The sequence below is a fragment of the Nelumbo nucifera genome, chromosome 2 (assembly GCF_055504915.1).
Source record: "Nelumbo nucifera cultivar China Antique chromosome 2, China Antique-T2T, whole genome shotgun sequence".
Classification (NCBI taxonomy): Eukaryota; Viridiplantae; Streptophyta; class Magnoliopsida; order Proteales; family Nelumbonaceae; genus Nelumbo; species Nelumbo nucifera.
In genome coordinates, this window is record NC_142650.1 from 1215810 (window position 1) to 1234391 (window position 18582).

Sequence of the window (18582 nt, forward strand, 5' to 3'; positions counted from 1 at the left end):
TTTTTTCATATCAAACTTTTAATTAAAAATTAAAAAAAAAAAACGATTTGAAGACTAAGGTTCTTACAGGGAACTTGAACCTGACCCATTATCATTCCTAGACTCGAACTGATTTGGCCCAATTGATATGGTTACTTCAATTTCATCTTAACAAAGCCCATGCAACGCAACGCAAGGGTCCTGGCTAGTGTAACTTAAATTTATCTACTTCGAGTGAGACAATAGATCTCTATAGAGATTTTAATATTTGAAGGTTTTGACCTTGGGACAAGGTCAATTTCAAAAGGGAGGGAATGTTATGTGCTTGTTAGTGGGACAAGGTCAATAACAATAATAGGTCATGTATGTGCAGAGGCAGAGCCAGGGGGACCCAGGGGAGCAATGCCCCCCTATGGTTCAGAAAATTTTCACTTTTTATGTAAATTTTCCCCATCGCAAACAGCTTAGCTGAATCTTAATTAACCTCAAATCAACTGTGGCCAACGCATTGAGCTGCTTTAGAGAAGCTATTAAGGCTCTGTTTGGTTTGAATGGAAAAATGGAGAAAGGAAAGAAAATCTAGGGAAATTTTACAACTTTTGTATGTATTTTCTTACCTTTTTCTTCCTTTCCCTTTAAACCAAACATAGCCTAAAAGAAACTTTAGTGGAAAACTATACATGCATGTCTTTGGCTCTAAGATATATATTTTGGGTTTTGTGGGGTTTCACCAAACATTGCTTATAAGCCCGTTTAGTGCAATTTGGATGAGTTGAACACGATGGCTGTTCAATGAGTTGTGGAATCAATGACAATGGTCCATGCTAATAATAAATTCATGAGCTCCATTATAAAAGGCAATGTTTTCAACCCGTTCTTGACCTCGTCAGTCGAACAATTTGAACTGTCATCCGACCAAGATTTTAGGTCTAGTTCAGTCAAGACCTGTCATATGGTCAAAAATCATTGACTTGGTCAAAAACCGTTCAACTTGGCTGGTTCAACCATTTGCCAATTCGACCCAATCACCAAGTTGTGGGTTGCACACTCAATGTATGCAAATATTCAAAGGCCATAACTTTGCACTACGATATCCGATTGTGGTGTTTTTTTTTTATTTTGGGTAACTTTTTGAGATCTATGCATCTTAAGGAGCCATAGGCACCTTACCCTGTTATTTTTGCAAAAAAAAACCATTTTGGCTTCAAATTGCAATTTTTAATATTTTTTATAAATAAAAATAAATAAAAACAGAGTTAAAAATATAAATTAAATATAAAAATACATATGACATATCTAAAACATATTTATACATTATTTATTGATAAAATATATATTTATACACATATATACATATGTACATAAATACATATATATGATAAATGGAACAGTCTGAAGCATTCGACCTGGCCGATTGAACCAATGACTTGCGACCCATAAACAAAAACGATTCAGCTCCAGGATCAATTTTTAAAATATTGATAAAAAATATAGATCCCATATATTTTATTATATGCAACATTATCATTGATTCCACATCCCGCGAAACAGCCATCTCGTTCAGTTAATCGATCCTTTTTCCATTCCGTGGAGCTCTTGGACACTAACGATATTGGGACATTGTGTTTCTTGGGCTTTAAAAAACCATACAAATCATGAAGCTTGTCCAAACACAACATGATTTATTTGACTAAGAAGTGAACCTCATTCTATTAGTTACCAGTTACCACAAATGACTACTATACTTTTAATTAAATGACGTAGACGTTTAGACATAAGATGCATGGTCACTTGGCATCAATCCAAAATAGGTGGCGTAGGAATTGCAGGCTCTCCATGGTAAGCGTTCGGGTCTCCCTGCTCTGTCCCCACCTTCATCAGTCCCCATTAATGTGTATCATTACAAAATTGGACTTTTGCCGACCGTCCTAGAGTGGTCTTTTCTCCTCAGCTATACATTTTTACGTAAAAAATCAGGTTTATTGTTATGCATTTTTTTTAATGTAAAAAGTTTAACTTAATGAATAACAGTAATATATAAAAACTTTTTTTGCGAGATTATTAAATAAAAAAAGAAATAAAGAACAATGTCAAAAAGAAAAAGAATCTTTTCCTTGTATGCCTTACAAAACATCTTACATCATACCATACATATGCAGTATTATGTGTTAGATCCACTGATATATTGATAGTTACGGGACCTACTTGAGATGAGACAATATTTAAAGATAGTACGTCGGAAGATGAGTTGTAATAAGCCATATATAATAAGAAATATCAATTTTGTATGATCAACAATATCAATTTTGCAGAAAAAAAAAAAAAACTAATATCACACACCCATGAGTCCATGACCATGAGGGTCTGACTCTGAGGCCATGACCCAGCGTCCCAACTTGATAGAAGATGTTACAAAAATGGGGGCCGTGGGCGTGGGATTTAACAGTTAGCTTCAATTTAGGAAGAATATAAATACAAATTTGCACAGTTTATGAAATGTAAATACAAATATGTAATGTACCTGTACCGTATTATAAACACCGCTTACAAGGTTTTGCCCTGTACATATTTGTACGGTACAATTGTTACAAGCTACAGCACATAAAATTAACGACGCCCGCGCCCCCACATGCACTGATGCACATGGAATTGGTAGAGCCGTAGAGGCCACAGCACGCTGCACGCGAGATGGGGACGGTTTGCGAAGCAGAATCTCAGGGGTACTATCAAAAGACAAAAGAGTACATGGTAGTAAAACGACTCGAGGGACGCAAAGCATAACTCGATATTCCACACCATCAAAGAGATCTTGTACACGTTAGCATCAAATGTAGGTAACGACGTCACGTGTCATTTACTACGGAACAACGTTGTTCCGCGGCCCACAGAATCTTTCTTCTTCCTGCACTGCCGCCAATGTCTTATCTGCATTAACGTTATTATTTATGCGTGTCGCTTTGGGTGAGCTTTCACGCAGCGGCTTCTTAGTTCTGGCAAAATACAAAAATCCCAACAACACTTGAGCTGAAAAAATCAATATCAATTTTTAGATGAAGCTAATTTTGGTTATTTCTTTGAATAAATGCCTCAATCAACATGAACTTCTACCATACATGCGAAACTCAATTCTAACACGTGGTCTACATATACAAGCCCCGATTAATTTTCAATAAACATACTTATACTAATTAATTAAAATCATTATCATCATCCAAGCCTTATCAATTTTTAATGTAATATTTATTATTAATTTAATAATACTTAAATCATTTCTTATTACTTGAACTTGATTCTTCTCGAATCTTTTTTTTTTACATGTCTTTTCTTAAGGTTATGTTTGATTTGAAGGAAAATGTAGAAAAGTGAAAGAAAAGATAAAAAAACTAATACAAGATTTATAAAAGTTTTCTTATCTTTCCCTTTCCTATCTTACGTTTTCCTTCAAACCAAATATAGCCTAAATGATTAAACATCGTTATCTATTTTTTCTTAAATTTATCACCTATTAAAGTTAGTTTTAGATTCTTCTAAATGATTTAATTAAACAAATATAAATATAAATTGAATGGTCATGATCATCCAATTGAATTAAATTTTTGACTAAGAATGTCACGTTCATGATTTTTAACGTTTGAGATTATCTAGAGGGGGACCAGTCATTGGGCCTTCGGATTGGAGGGTTACAAGTTAGGACATACAGAAAGTTGTTTTGTCTACTTGCTAACTTAGTTTTCAGTCTTTTAACGGGATGCGCGTGAACCTGAAAAACAAAAATAATAAGGAAAGGGACAAGCGTGTAGTCATGATGACTAAAACAAATGTAGATCCATAATACCAAGTACCCGATGGTGTTAATTAATCTGACCCGCCATCCATGTCCCACCGGGTTCAAGGGTTTTGCTTTTTGAACAAGTTCAACTCGTGAAGAAGGTTGAGAGCTTTGATGTAATGTATTAAAAGGATAATATTCTTTTTACAAATTTTATGGCTTAATTCTTGAAACTTAAAAAAAAAAACAAATAAATCAATAAGGAAAAATCTATAATATTCCAATGACACTTAAAATGCTTTGACCAATTCCCCCGGTGAATTTTAATGAAAACCTATCTGATTGATTACCAATTTTATGATGCGAATTGAATGGTTATTAGTCTAACCTTAAAAATCAGAACTGAAAATTGACAAAAAATATGATTTAAATTATATGTGTCAACTAAGGAAAATGCATGAAACTATTTTTTTATTTGGAAACTTATGCCCATAGTACAAACCTCGTTTTTTATTTGTTTCGCTCAATATATGTTTTAGGGTAAATTGGTGAAACCATCCCTGAAGTTTCTTATCATTGTTGAAAGTCCCAAACCTCTCTTCAAGTTTGATAATTGCAATTACCTCCCCTTGAATTTTTGACATGATTGCAAGTTGACCCTTCTATTAGAATCTTCTAAAAAGAGGCACAATGATGTTCTAAATACCCATGCAATTACTATTGATGATGGTTTTTATTAAAAAAACAATATAAACTTTATAAATAATAAAAAATAGAAAATTTAAGGTTGCAACTTTACATTTGAGCTATTGATATGAAAGGCAAATTTAGTAAATAAATCAATTTCATTAAAGAGATTGAAAGGGGGTGGAGACTCTCGACTAGTGATTCATGTGAAGAGAAAATAGGAAAACATACATTTGAGCCAAAAAGTAATTGTATGGGTATTTTTTAACATTTTATGCATTTTTTAGAAGATTTTAACAATGGAGATCTATTTGCAACTATGTCAGAAAGTTCATGGGAGATAATTGTAATTACCAAACTTATAGAAGGTTTTAGCAACAATCAGAAAACTCCATGGGGTTTCAGCAATTTACTTTTATCATTTAGGCTTGGTTTAGAAAGATTACAAATACAAATATATAGAGTGCAATATACCCTTGTATTTTGTATATAATTGTATTTGTACTCCTTCCTGACCAAGCCTTGAGAAAAAAGAACAAAAAAAATTTTATTGTGTTCTTTCTTTCTATTATTACAAATGAAACTTAGCCTCTTAGAATTTAGAATCATGTCGACTAAGATATGAATAGATAAATAATTAAATAAAGATGAAAAAATATTGGAAAATTTTGCACAGATCTTATTCCATATATATCTCTTTTCGTAATGGTAAGTAAAAATTTAAAAGTGCCCTTAAAATTTTAATGCCAAAGAACAAATATATAACAAGAAACAAAGGGGCCACTTGATAAAACTTACCAATGGAGGGCTGGCTCTTTGGTGTATTGGCTGGTTTGTTCGAGTTTGAATGTACAGCACTTTGGGGGTAAAGGGGTGAAAGGGGGAAGTTACTAATGGTGCAGGGCACTGAATACCCAAAAAGAAAAAAGAATTACTTATTTGTATAGGCTCGGTATGGAAAGAGTGTAAATAAAAATATATAAGGCACATGTTGTGGGGGGTTGATTTTAACTCGTAATACTTAATAAATGTTTTTTATGTTATAAAAAGACATTCAGTGTAAATATAAAAATATTCGGTGCAAAAACTTGTAAAATTTATATTTATAAATCTTGGAGTTCAAATCAGTCCCACACAATGTCTCACACCCATATCCTTGCCGTGTATTGAGAATATCTCTCATGATATACCATAAATGATGATGGAGATATTTCCAATATATGGCAAAAATATACTTTGGGACGTTATGGGGGGCAATCTTGTGGGGGAGTGATTTGATCTCTAAGTGTTACCGTGTGCAAGAATAAAATAGACTGGAGCGCGCCATTTGAAAAGGGCTCGTGGAGTGAGTATGAGAGTGGGCTTTTGGCTTTGCGAATCAGGTTTGATAATCGTAAGTCATTTTTTGCGGCTCTCCGTGCAAAGCTTCTTTTAGTAGCTTTTTTGTTTTTCAAAGCAGATGAAGGAAAGCAAATCCCTTCGAGTAGCTTTTCGCCTTTTCTAAAGCAGCTGAGCGAAGGTTAAGTCATTCAGTTCAGCCGATTGGATTCACATTGATTTACGGTTACCTACTACCGATTGAGTTCAAAATCGTCAGCTCCGCTTCCGTACTCCGAGTCCGTAGGGACATTTTAGGAATATAAAATTTGAAGGAAAATAAAAGCTAAGGGCCGAAGGCTAATAACAATAAATCAATAATATACCTATGATAAATTAAAATAAAATTAATAATAAATAAAATCTATAAAAAGGCGGGATTCCTTCAGTTCAGGTTAAAGAGACGAGTCACCGGCCATCGCCAAGTAGAGAAGCAAGGATCGTGCTCATCCACTCGTCTTTCCTTCTCACCTTCTTTATGCGATTCTCTCGCATTGCGAGCCCGTGGATCCGTCTCACCTGCTGCAGGGGGGAGGGGGAGAATTCGTGTCTCTTCCATTGAACCCTTGTGTCGGTGAACTCCCACCACTCCGATCTCCTTCGACCAACTAAAGAGAGTCATTCCACCAGATCTGCATTGCAGTCCAAGTGAAAAATCCTGCATTTTACGGTGATTTTGGATTGAGTGCATTGAAGGATGCCACTACCTATTTCTTTCACTTAGATCGAGAAGATAGGTCTCTAACCGGTGATCATTTCCCTGAAGCTCATAATGATCGTAGGGTTTGTCGGTGTTTGATCGCTGCAGGTAGGTTTGTAAGCAGCTTGCATTTCTATTATGTTTTGGTCTGCTCGGGAGAACCATATATTTGAAATTCAGATTCCGAAGGAGAAAGAGGATAAATTGACAGGTTTTTTTTTTTTTGTTTAATTTTAATGGTGTTTCTGGATGGATCTGCACCTTGACCTTCGAAAAATTGGTGGTCAAGATAAAGTTTAAATAGACTAGACGTAAGGAGAGGCAGTGATTTACACATCAGTCACAGATTTCTCATTTCTTTACCCTTTTCTTTGGCACATCTCACCTCATTTAGGGTCAGTTGGTTGTATCTGGAACAATTAGGGATATTTGAAGTGGAGTGAGAAGCGGTTGCCATTTTCTCAACTTGAAAAGATGATCCTTATTCCCCTGCGGTAGCAGCAGCATTTTCTCGTTTTTTCTTTTCAAGTTCAGTGAGTGTTTCCCCACCCTATCGTCATGTGGTATCTGTGAGCTTCAACAGAAGTGTTCGGGATGGAGATATCATAAATTTATGCAATTTTGTCTTTGAATTTTCAGAAGTGGTTTCAAAGACCAACCTATTGTCAAGGAATCTTGGGTAGCTGGGAAGTTTGAGCCTTGAGATTTGATAGGTCTCTTGAGATTTATCGTTTTGGGCTGGTGAGCAAGCAAGCAAGCTGTCCGTTTGTTCTTTGTTACTAACATGAAGCAATATGTGGGAATGGCTTGCCTTGACAAGATGGTGTAGAACATAGCAGGATGTTAACCATCCAGTTACATATTGTTGACAGACCAAAATGGGTGTTTAGATGGGATGGGTTGTCACTCTCGGACAAAGAAAGCTCAAGTTCCTCCGGCTGATTTGTTTTGGTCGAGGACAGAAGGGGAAGAAATTCGCTCTGGACCACTAATTTCTGGTTATGGTCTTTAGAGGTTTTAGAGTTTCCTTTTGACCTTCTCTAATGCGTCTGTTGGAGGATTATTTATGACTTCCGGCCAGCCATTGCTTCCATCATCTTCTTGTGCTCCAGAAATTTTGTATGTGGTGCTGCCTTCCCCTTTGAATATTGGCTCCTTAATCTGCCTGTTTCCCTCTGTTTGAAGCTGAAAGCCACTCTTTATTTCTAAAGGGAAACCATACCATCTCTCTTGGAGGTAGAGATTGTTGCCAGAAGTCTCTTGACCACTCTGATTCTTTTGTTACAATAGAAAGGTTCCAGTCTTCTGACTCTCAGTTTTTTCAATTGTTTTTGTTGGAATGCACTGCACAAGGAGGACAGTTGGTATCCTGGGGTATTATGGAATTGCAGCATAATTCTACAATGATTGAAACTTCTGGAGCATCTTTGGTGCAAGACAAGTCTAACAAATCTCAGCGGATCCGCCATAGAAGTTTGCAATTGGAAGATAGTTTATTATCAGAAGATAATCCACGACTGATTTATATTAATGATCCAAGAAGGACAAATGATAGGTATGAATTCACAGGGAATGAGATCAGAACAAGCAAGTACACCATTATCACGTTCCTCCCCAAGAATTTATTCATTCAATTCCATCGAGTTGCTTACTTGTACTTCCTAGCTATCGCTGCTTTGAATCAACTCCCGCCTCTTGCTGTTTTTGGGAGAACAGTCTCTCTTTTTCCTCTCCTCTTTGTGCTTTGTGTCACAGCTATTAAAGATGGCTATGAAGATTGGCGAAGACACAGATCAGATAAGAAAGAGAACAACCGAGAAGCCCTAGTGCTTCAATCCGGTCAGTTTCGAATAAAGAAATGGAAAAAGATACGAGCTGGTGAGGTTGTAAAGATCATAGCAGATGAAACAATTCCTTGTGACATGGTTTTGTTGGGGACAAGTGATCCTAATGGAATAGCATACATCCAGACAATGAACCTGGATGGTGAATCAAACTTGAAGACACGGTATGCTCGGCAGGAAACAGCTTCAATGGTTTTTGAAGGGAAGATGATTTCAGGGCTTATCAGATGTGAACAGCCAAATAGAAATATTTATGAGTTTACAGGTAACATGGAATTCAATGAACAGAGGTTTCCCCTCAGCCAGTCAAACATCATTTTGCGTGGGTGCCAGCTGAAGAATACTGAATGGGTAATTGGTGTTGTTGTATATGCTGGACAGGAAACAAAAGCGATGTTGAACAGTGCAGCATCTCCTTCGAAAAGAAGTAAACTGGAAAGCTACATGAACAGGGAAACTCTATGGTTGTCAGTGTTTCTTTTTGTCATGTGTGCGGTAGTGGCACTTGGTATGGGGCTGTGGCTTGAACGGCACAGAGATCAACTAGATACTATGCCTTACTACAGAAAAAGATACTATACAAATGGACAGTATAATGGGAAAACATACAAATATTATGGGCTCATTATGGAGATATTTTTCTCGTTTTTGAGTTCTATTATTGTGTTTCAGATAATGATTCCAATATCTTTATACATTACCATGGAGTTGGTCCGGTTAGGACAGTCATATTTTATGATTGAAGATAAGCATATGTATGACAGTGGCACTGACTCAAGGTTTCAGTGTAGATCATTGAATATAAATGAGGATCTAGGCCAAATACGCTATGTCTTCTCAGATAAGACAGGGACACTGACTGAGAACAAAATGGAGTTCCGCAAAGCCAGTGTCTACGGGAAGAATTATGGGAACTCCTTGTGCAAAACTGATCATCCATTGCAAGAAGCAAATATTTCAGGTACGGCGTCTACTTTTCTTTGTGCTTGATTGGCCTATAACTATTTATTCTGAAAATTGAACATGTTCTAGTGCCAACCCTGTTATGTCATGGCACGCCTCCTAGTTAGATACTCAGGTTAGGACAACTTAATGATTATTGCACTGTTTAAACTTGGTAAGGTCTATTTCTATGGGAAAGATAAAAAATGCCATAAGATACTCTGATCTCATTTGATTTGACTAGATTATCTGTGTACTCATGTTATGATGCATTTGTCAACCCAGAAGCCCACATTCCTTGGTTGAAACTGTGTAAAAAATACACAGCAATTTACGTATTTTCTAAGTTGGATATCCACATGTAATATGGCCATTTAGGGTCAAGTACCAGTTATTGTTCATTGCACAAGCAATTGATCTTGATTTGTTCATCGTGATTCTACTACATCCTAATTAATTCCATTTATACTAATATATCCTCACCCATAAACAAAAAGGTGTTTAACTGCTTTGACATAATTGGAGATTGATAAGAGGACTTGCATGCAGAATCTATTTGTATCAAATCCTGCAGATCTCTATGTTCTGATCCATGATTTTTCATGATATGTTGCAGCAGCAGCTGTAGGAAGGAGGTGGAAGCTTAAATCTGAAATCACCACTGATGCTGAACTTATGGAGTTTTTGCATCAAGACTTATCTCATGATGAAAGGATTGCTGCTCATGAGTTTTTTCTAACATTGGCTGCCTGTAATACTGTGATTCCAATACTTACCCGAAGTTCGTCTTCTAGTTGTACAATGACTGATTTGCATGAAGATGTAGAAGCTATTGACTATCAGGGGGAATCTCCTGATGAGCAAGCTCTAGTCTCTGCAGCCTCTGCTTATGGTTACACTCTCATCGAGCGTACATCAGGGCACATTGTGATTGATGTCAATGGTGAGAAACTAAGGTAAATGATCTAACTTTATGTTTCTTTTTCCTTTCTTTTTTTTTTTCCTTTTTGGGGGAAGAGAAGGTCTTTGCTTACCATTTCTACATAAAGTATTTCTTTTTCTCCTTTTTCACAGTCCATGCACTCATTGCTGTAAATTTCAAAGGTAGAATACCTTCACAGCTCGAATAATGTTGGCAGTTACTGACATGCTTCCTCTTTCCCCCTTTTGATTACAACCATGACAACAAACTATGCAATGGTGCAACATGTGCTTTTTACTAAAATTTGGAACTCTACAAACTGACATGGTTAAGTTGATAGCACCAATCCAGTTCTAAATACTTGGTCTTGCTTTTTTACCTATATCCAATGTGATGTCTTTTCGCATGATTAAAAAATAAAAACCTTCCTTGATGGATCTGTACACTTGTTCCTTTGTAACTTATCTGCTTCTATATTGAATTCAGGTTGGATGTATTGGGTCTACATGAGTTTGATAGCGTGCGCAAGAGAATGTCAGTTGTTATTAGATTTCCTAATAATGACGTAAAGGTTTTAGTAAAAGGTGCTGATAGCTCGATGTTCAGTATTCTAGCACAGGAGACTGAAGGAATTGGTCATGGAGAGCCCATGGGTTGTAATATCAGACTGGCAACACAGAGTCATTTGACTGAATATTCATCGCAAGGCTTACGCACACTTGTAGTTGCTGCAAGGAATCTTTCTGGGGAAGAACTTGAGCAGTGGCAGTGCAGTTATGAGGAGGCAAGCACTTCATTGACCGAGAGATCAATAAAACTACGTCAAACAGCAGCTCTTATTGAATGCAATTTAAATCTTCTTGGGGCTACTGGAATTGAAGACAAATTGCAAGATGGTGTTCCAGAAACCATTGAGTCTCTTCGGCAAGCAGGAATCAAAGTCTGGGTTCTTACAGGCGATAAACAAGAGACTGCAATTTCAATTGGCCTCTCATGCAAACTCCTGACCCCAAATATGCATCAGATTATAATCAATGGTAATTCTGAGGATGAATGTAGAAATCTTTTGGTTGATGCTAAGAACAAGTATGGTGTGAAATCAGCAGATCACAGAAATAAAAATTTGAAAATCAAAAGGAATGCTGAGAGTGATTATCTTGAGATTCCTGAGGCAAGGACTTCCAATGTGTCACATGCGGTGAAAGCGGCAGGCATGGCAAATGCTCCACTAGCACTAATAATTGATGGAAACAGTCTTGTTTACATCTTAGAGAAAGATTTGGAAAGAGATGTATGAACTCAAACCTTAATTTACAGATTGGCATTTTACAGTCGTGTTTATTGTCGAAAGTTGCTTATAAGCCTCAGACCACATATGGATCTTGGTTCTTGCATCTTCATGGATGCATGAATTTGGTGGTGCAAAATTGGGTTGGCTTAAAAACTTAGGAACTTCCATTGGTTTATTCTTTTCAATCATTTTTTTTTATACTTCTTATCTAGTCATCTTATGTGGTGTTCTATTTTCAACAGCTTTTTGACCTAGCAACTTCCTGTAAGGTTGTGCTTTGCTGTCGTGTTGCTCCTCTGCAGAAAGCTGGGATAGTTGATTTAATTAAGAGCCGTACTGATGACATGACACTGGCAATAGGCGATGGTCAGTTAACTATTTTGATCTGTTACTTTGTTGATTAGTCACATGTTTAACTGGCTAGACAAATGTTGAACTTAAGTTTTCAAGGATTTTTACTGAGCTGAATTGGATTTTGAGCATGGTTTTCTATGATTTATTGAACTTGATTTTTTAGATCCTCAGGGGATGGTTTTCTATGGAGTTAATTTCTTAAATAGTGTTTACAGCTGATGTTTACTATTCTAGTGTACTTGGATTTTTTAGCCAATGATTTGCTTTTTCTCTCATGATTGGTTTTATTGGGGATATCTGTCTTATCCATTCATATTTTTTCACTGATGATATTCATGTGACAGGGGCTAATGATGTTTCAATGATACAAATGGCGGATGTTGGAGTTGGAATAAGTGGTCAGGAAGGACGACAAGCAGTGATGGCATCAGACTTTGCTATGGGGCAGTTTCGGTTTCTGAAAAGATTGCTCCTTGTGCATGGGCACTGGAACTATCAGCGTGTTGGTTACTTGGTGTTGTATAACTTCTACCGCAATGCTGTATTTGTATTGATGCTTTTCTGGTGAGTATGTTTATTCATGGCGATAAGGAAATTTTAGTTCCTTGGGTTACAATGGTGGAATGGTGTCTAAAATTTTATTTTGTTATTATCATTGAGCAGTTCTGTTTGGCTTTGTTTCTTAGATGTCTTTGGATTTAGAAACTTTCATCAGGGTTCAAAATTTTGACACAATATACTCCATATTGGGCATATCCATATTGTATTGGTGGGGTATTGATACTTGAAATAGAGGCCTTTTGTCCTTTTGACCCATTTCAAGGGGTAGGCAGCCCTAAAATATACCCCCTGACCTTTTTTTTTTAAATTAAAAGTAAAGGGACTGGAGTTAGGTATAAAGTACTGATACACCCCTTACAGCATATCGGAGTGTATCAATATTTTGAACCTTGACCTTCATGAATGCTGAGCAGATCTTTTCCATTTTTTCGAATAGAAGGAATTGCTTGCCTGTCTAGAATGATCATCTACCCAAGTTCTTCCAGTTAGACAAGTTACTGCACAACATGATTATTTTTTTCTGAATCAGTAAGACCACTATTTATGAATTTTAAAGTGTAAGATGAAGTAATATGGTGAAATAGCAAGATGGCTTGATGCATAGGCCAAACCCAGTCTTCATAGGAGACCATCCCAACAACATTATGTAGTCCCTTTACGTGAATGTCAGAGCCAATTTCTAACCCCAATAAATAAATGAAAAAGTGAATATGAAGCTTATATATTTATCAAAAAAAGGTGAATATGAAGCTTATTCCTGTCAATTCCAGTTCTGCTAAACCATCTACCAATTCATTAGCTTATTGCTGATCTAAGTGAATGAGATGTTCACCTTAGGTATTAGTGCTTCAGCTCTTCTAGTTAAGTATAGCATCTCCCATGGTCTCTCATATTCACTGTTCATCTAACTGATTACAGTCTGTGGATTTCCATCCATTTCTAGCCTTTGGAAATGAAAAATGCATGAGTGCCAAACCTTTGTAACAAGGCCAGAATTTCTGCTTTTATAGCAGTCTCATGACCAACTCATACTGAGTAAATATGCATACATTTCCATATGAATATCTAAAAACTCAATTCTCCTGAATTCCCTGGATTTCCCATTGTGCATCCATCAATATAGCTTTGTAGCTCCATGGGAGATGGTGAGAAATGATTTAAGGGTCATCAATATGGTGCCCAACAAAGCAGGATGGTAGAACATGATTCATGTAGACAACCCCATATAGTTGGTAAACAGGACTTAGATGAGTTGAGTTGAGCTCCATGGGAAGGGACTATTGGTTGGTGCAATGGTAAAATCTTGTGCTGATAAGCCTGAAAATACTTGGTTCAAGTATGAGAGTGGCCACTTTATACTAAAATGCCAAAGGTTAGGACTGTATCCAGTTGACCCCTCCTGAGACCTTGGATAGATGGAACCACCATTGGTTAATTGCCTATTTTACTCCATGAGATAGAAAAGGGCATCTTTTTTTTTTTGGGGGGGGGGGTTCTGCCAACTTATCAGTCTTCTCCACTAGGACCTTGAGATGATGATACCATAAACTAGACAAGATGATGGCTATAATCTCATTTCCACCATGCATAAAACACACATATCACTCTGAAGAACTTTCTGTTGATCAGGTGGCCAACAGTCTTACCTAAGTTACCTAGGGCTGCAAATGATATCTGTTTTTTCTTTTTTTGGAATCTGAATCCAAATCAAATCCAATTAAGGCAATTTAAATTTGATATGTTTATAATTTGGATAGAATATGGATCCACCTGATCCAATTAAGACAATTTAAATCAGATTGGATCCACCTGATCCAATCTGATAATACAATTAACCTGTATCTTTTATTTGAGTTGATTCTGGGGAGGTAGATTTGATAAGACCTAATCTTTCACAATTTTTTGCACCAAAATGGCTACATATAGTTAGGATAAGGCTTAGATGTTGGTGATACATTCTGATAATTTTTTTCTATAATTTACTAATGGTATACAATATCTAAATCTGATTTCGGTTCAATATGGATTTGATGGATAATATTTGATTAGAGTTTGACAGTTAACAGATCAAATATGGGTCTAGGTATATCCAATTCAAATACAATCTATTTGCAGCCCTAAAGTCACCTCCATAAGGCCTCTTAGGAATGCTACCGTGAGTAAATCACATGCATACGCCACCCCCTTTTTTACAGTTTTTGTTGGTTTCAAAGGGAGTTTATGTTATAAGTTATCTGCTATGAGTTAAGCGTACTTTTTTAAACTTATGAAATATGGAGTTCCAAATAAAACAAAAAACTATGGTCATGGGTGTGCTGTTCTGGGCGGCTTTCCTTTTTATCTTTGATTGTTTAGTTTTGGGAGATTGGTTTTATAGTTTTTTTATTCAGTCTATGAGGTTATGTGGTTTTGCCCCTCAATCCTTCTACACCCATAAAATCTGGAAAAATGAAAATGGCTTTCTTTCATTACAGGTATATATTATGCACAGCCTTTTCAACAACTTCTGCATTAACTGATTGGAGTAGTATGTTTTACTCTGTCATCTATACTTCTGTCCCTACAATCGTGGTTGGTATTTTGGACAAGGATCTAAGTCATAAGACACTTCTCCAGTATCCAAAGCTTTATGGTGCAGGGCATAGACAAGAAAGTTATAACCTGCACCTCTTCTGGATTACAATGATTGACACCCTGTGGCAAAGCCTTGTTCTATTCTATATACCTCTCTTCACTTACAAGGAGAGTTCAATTGATATATGGAGTATGGGCAGCCTGTGGACTATTGCAGTTGTTATCCTCGTGAACATTCATTTGGCAATGGACATACAACGCTGGGTATTGATTACTCATATTGCAACATGGGGTTCGATAGTCATTACATATGTTTGTATGGTGATATTGGATTCCATACCCATCTTTCCCAATTACTGGTCAGTCTCATTACTTGCATATTAATTTGTTTCTCCTAAACTAGGTTTTGCTATGCTAAATATTTTGTACTTTTGGCAGGACTATTTTCCATTTGGCTAGGTCAGCAACATATTGGCTCACCATCTTGCTTATAATAATCCTAGCATTGCTCCCTCGCTTTATTTTCAAAGCTATACATCGGACATTTTGGCCTTCAGATATTCAGATTGCTAGAGAAGCTGAAATACTGAGGAAACGGCGTGGCGGTTTGGGGTCAAAATTGGGCCAAGGTTCAAGTTGACATGTATGCTGCTTTCCTACAGAAATACTGGATTTTATATGGTTGGCCTCAAGATTGTCTGCCATGTTTGGTGGTGCTTATCATCAGGAGCTCCATGGTAAGTTGTGGTTTCTGTGGTATAAAATCAAATATCAAAAGCAGCAAAGATTAGTGAATGTGAATATCTGCATACCATTTTATAGTTTTTATATTGCCAATTCATTTTAAAAGTATAATATTTAGGAGGGAGAGATTGAGGATGCTACAATTGGAAAACTTCATGAAATTTCTATTAGACTAAATGTATTGTATAAGATGGGATGTTCAGCAGTCAAATAATGAAGGTTACATGAGTAGTCAAATTTGAATTTTAAGATGGGATGGTGGCAACACATGGGTGGGGGAGTGGTGCTGTTGTCCATTGTGGGAGGTAAGCATGTCTAGCTTTGGATTCGAAGCTGAGTCAGTCCATTCATATGGTCTAACAGTCCAGATAAAACAGGTAGGTGGCATGTTGAACTATTCATCTGGATCTGGTCCTTCCTATAGAAGGTTGTTGTGCCAGATGGAGAAGGCCATTTCTATCGTCTTGATACAAACTTATACCTGCTTCATACTCCATATGAAGATGGGTACAGAAACACCCTTGAACAACCCTCATAATACCTAGAAGATACTGGCAATATATTTCTGGTTTATTTGCCATCTTTTGTGCTTCTGACCACTTAGTAATTTGTTTTTTTTTTTGGTTGTACTCCTTTGAATTCCATGAACCTCAGTTTGAAGTCTTGACAAATTGATTGGTGACAGCAAGCACGCATCATGGTGGTTGAACATTGACAACTGGGAACTGCTTAATAAATTGTTGTAAGAGGAGATATATGGGCATTTAAAGCCCGAGGAGGAGGATTCAGGATGGCACAGAATGGCATGAGACGTTTCCGGCCGAGAATGGAATACCATGACCCACCCCCTCAAGTTGGGTTAATTCGATCTATGAAACTAGCAAAGGTGGGTTTCAAAAGATATGACTGGGTTGAGAAATGGGAAACAAAACAATGTATAGGAAGTTTGTAGAAAGATGGATCATTCTTCACTTCTATCTGTAACAGAAATATGGATTTCAAGTCACCCAATTGATAGACCCCAATTGACACACGCCATCTAACATTGGTACATGTTGCAAGGTAACAATGGTGATGATGGACCTGACATTCATGGATCTTGCTTCGATACACAAGTAAGCTGGTAAGAGGCACCAGCCCACGTCAACCATGAATTGTAAAAAAGAGAATTTATTTTTCACTATACATGAACGTTTTCTTGCCCCTTTGTATATCTTTTGTCTTAGCGAGAAAATATATTATATCGTCGTAACACCAGGCCACCATATACCTTAGTAGCCATTATAGGCTATTGACTTGGAAGTAGATTATATAGTCAAAGCATCAGGCCGACCGCTTATTCTTTTTTTTTCTTGTTGTTTAACAAATGGTGATCGCACTGAATGGTCTGAATAGAATGGAATGGTTGTAGCAAAAGCGTTATGATAACTGTAGCAAATTATAGGTCGACCGCTTAGTCTCGACAAATTATAGGTCTAGAATGGAATGGTCGATTGCACTGCGCAAAACGCAGTGTATGCTCTATTATTTTTGGCTCTAGACCTACATGTGCACGCACCCCAGGGTTCAATTATTTTTGGCTCTAGACCTATAATGTTTTTAAAGCATTTCTTAGCAAATACGCAAAACGCTTTTTTGACTCTATTTTATTTTTCACAGGCCAATAGAGCCCTACATGTGCATGCCAAGTATAGCAATTAGGAAGCTAGAGCATGAATTTATTGCCACCAAATTGAAGAAACTTAAAAAATTCAGATTGTTTTAAGAGTACACTTGATGCAAAAAAAAACCAATATAGCTTTTTATTTTTTAAATTTAATTAAAATATATAAGTGGATGCCAATATAAAAACATGTAAGAAATAAATATCTTAACAAGTTAAGTTGATTTGTTGGATTCTTTTGGCTTTGACACCAGAACCTTGACCGATCAGAATACCCAGTGAATTTTGATGAATACTAGTTTATTGGTTATCAGCTTTTCTGGCATCGTGCCTCTAATATATTTACCATTTGTCTGTATGGTTCATATAACGAGGAATTCTTGTCTTACACGTATAAACAAGGACTGGAACTGAAAGATAGGTCCACCATGTAATTTTGATGTATGCGGTAGCAAAAGCGGGGTAACGAGCTGCCGAAAATTTTATTGATTGTTTTGAAGAGTTAATGATCTATTTTTAAGATTTATTTGGGTTTCCCTTCTACATTCACGCCTTCTCCACCGTGTTTATCTATGAAAAAACATAAAAAAGTATATCCTGGATTGCCCCTCTTAAAAAAGTTGCCTATAAGCATTTCCATGAATCAAATAATTTGCAATTTGGTCCACTAAAAGTCTAAAACAACGAAAGCTTCAACACGAACTCAACCCGACGCAAAATATTCACCATCCAGCGTCAACCAAAAAGCAACATTAGCAAATTTCTACATGAAGGTTTTCAAATTTGTTTCTTACACGAAGTGATGGCAATTTTGTCAGATTTTTTGGCTACCTGACCTGTTCCAACCCTAATAAGACCCTTTATCAAAACCTTGTTTGAGATGTTTTTTGAATTTTAGATTAAAACCTGAGTTAGGGTTTGGTCCTTCAAGTACCTGATTATAAACGCATGCATATATTATTATGAGAAAACCTACGATACCCATGAAACATGATATTGGAAGAGCTTTGATAATAAAAAACACCATGAATTTTAACAAAAAGCATTTGATTCGTAACCAATTTTATGATACCAATTGATTGATTAGTTTTTTTATACGACTTTTTACTAAGGTTCAGCACTTAGCTTTTATCAAATTGCATTGATCATAGATGAATGGACTAAACATATTCAGG

General features: G+C 36.5%; 1 protein-coding gene across 4 annotated transcripts; it reads left to right on the top strand.

Annotated features, from left to right (window-relative positions):
• The first annotated feature begins 6199 nt into the window (after nt 1–6199).
• LOC104594464 (phospholipid-transporting ATPase 1-like) lies at nt 6200–16996 on the top strand. Of its 4 annotated transcripts, none has more exons than XR_734733.2 (8): nt 6200–9317; nt 9915–10254; nt 10707–11511; nt 11754–11877; nt 12210–12429; nt 14901–15359; nt 15439–15737; nt 16430–16996. XR_734733.2 is itself a non-coding variant. In XM_010254739.2 (7 exons), exons 1-7 carry the CDS (start codon nt 7892–7894, stop codon nt 15638–15640), a joined length of 3576 nt encoding a protein of 1191 aa, XP_010253041.1. In that variant the 5' UTR covers nt 6210–7891; the 3' UTR covers nt 15641–15993. The 4 variants fall into 4 exon arrangements, 1 of the variants encoding a protein (XP_010253041.1); XR_734734.2 differs by having other exon boundaries at nt 6210–9317; nt 16399–16570; XR_734735.2 differs by having other exon boundaries at nt 6216–9317; nt 9918–10254.
• The last annotated feature ends 1586 nt before the right edge of the window (nt 16997–18582 follow it).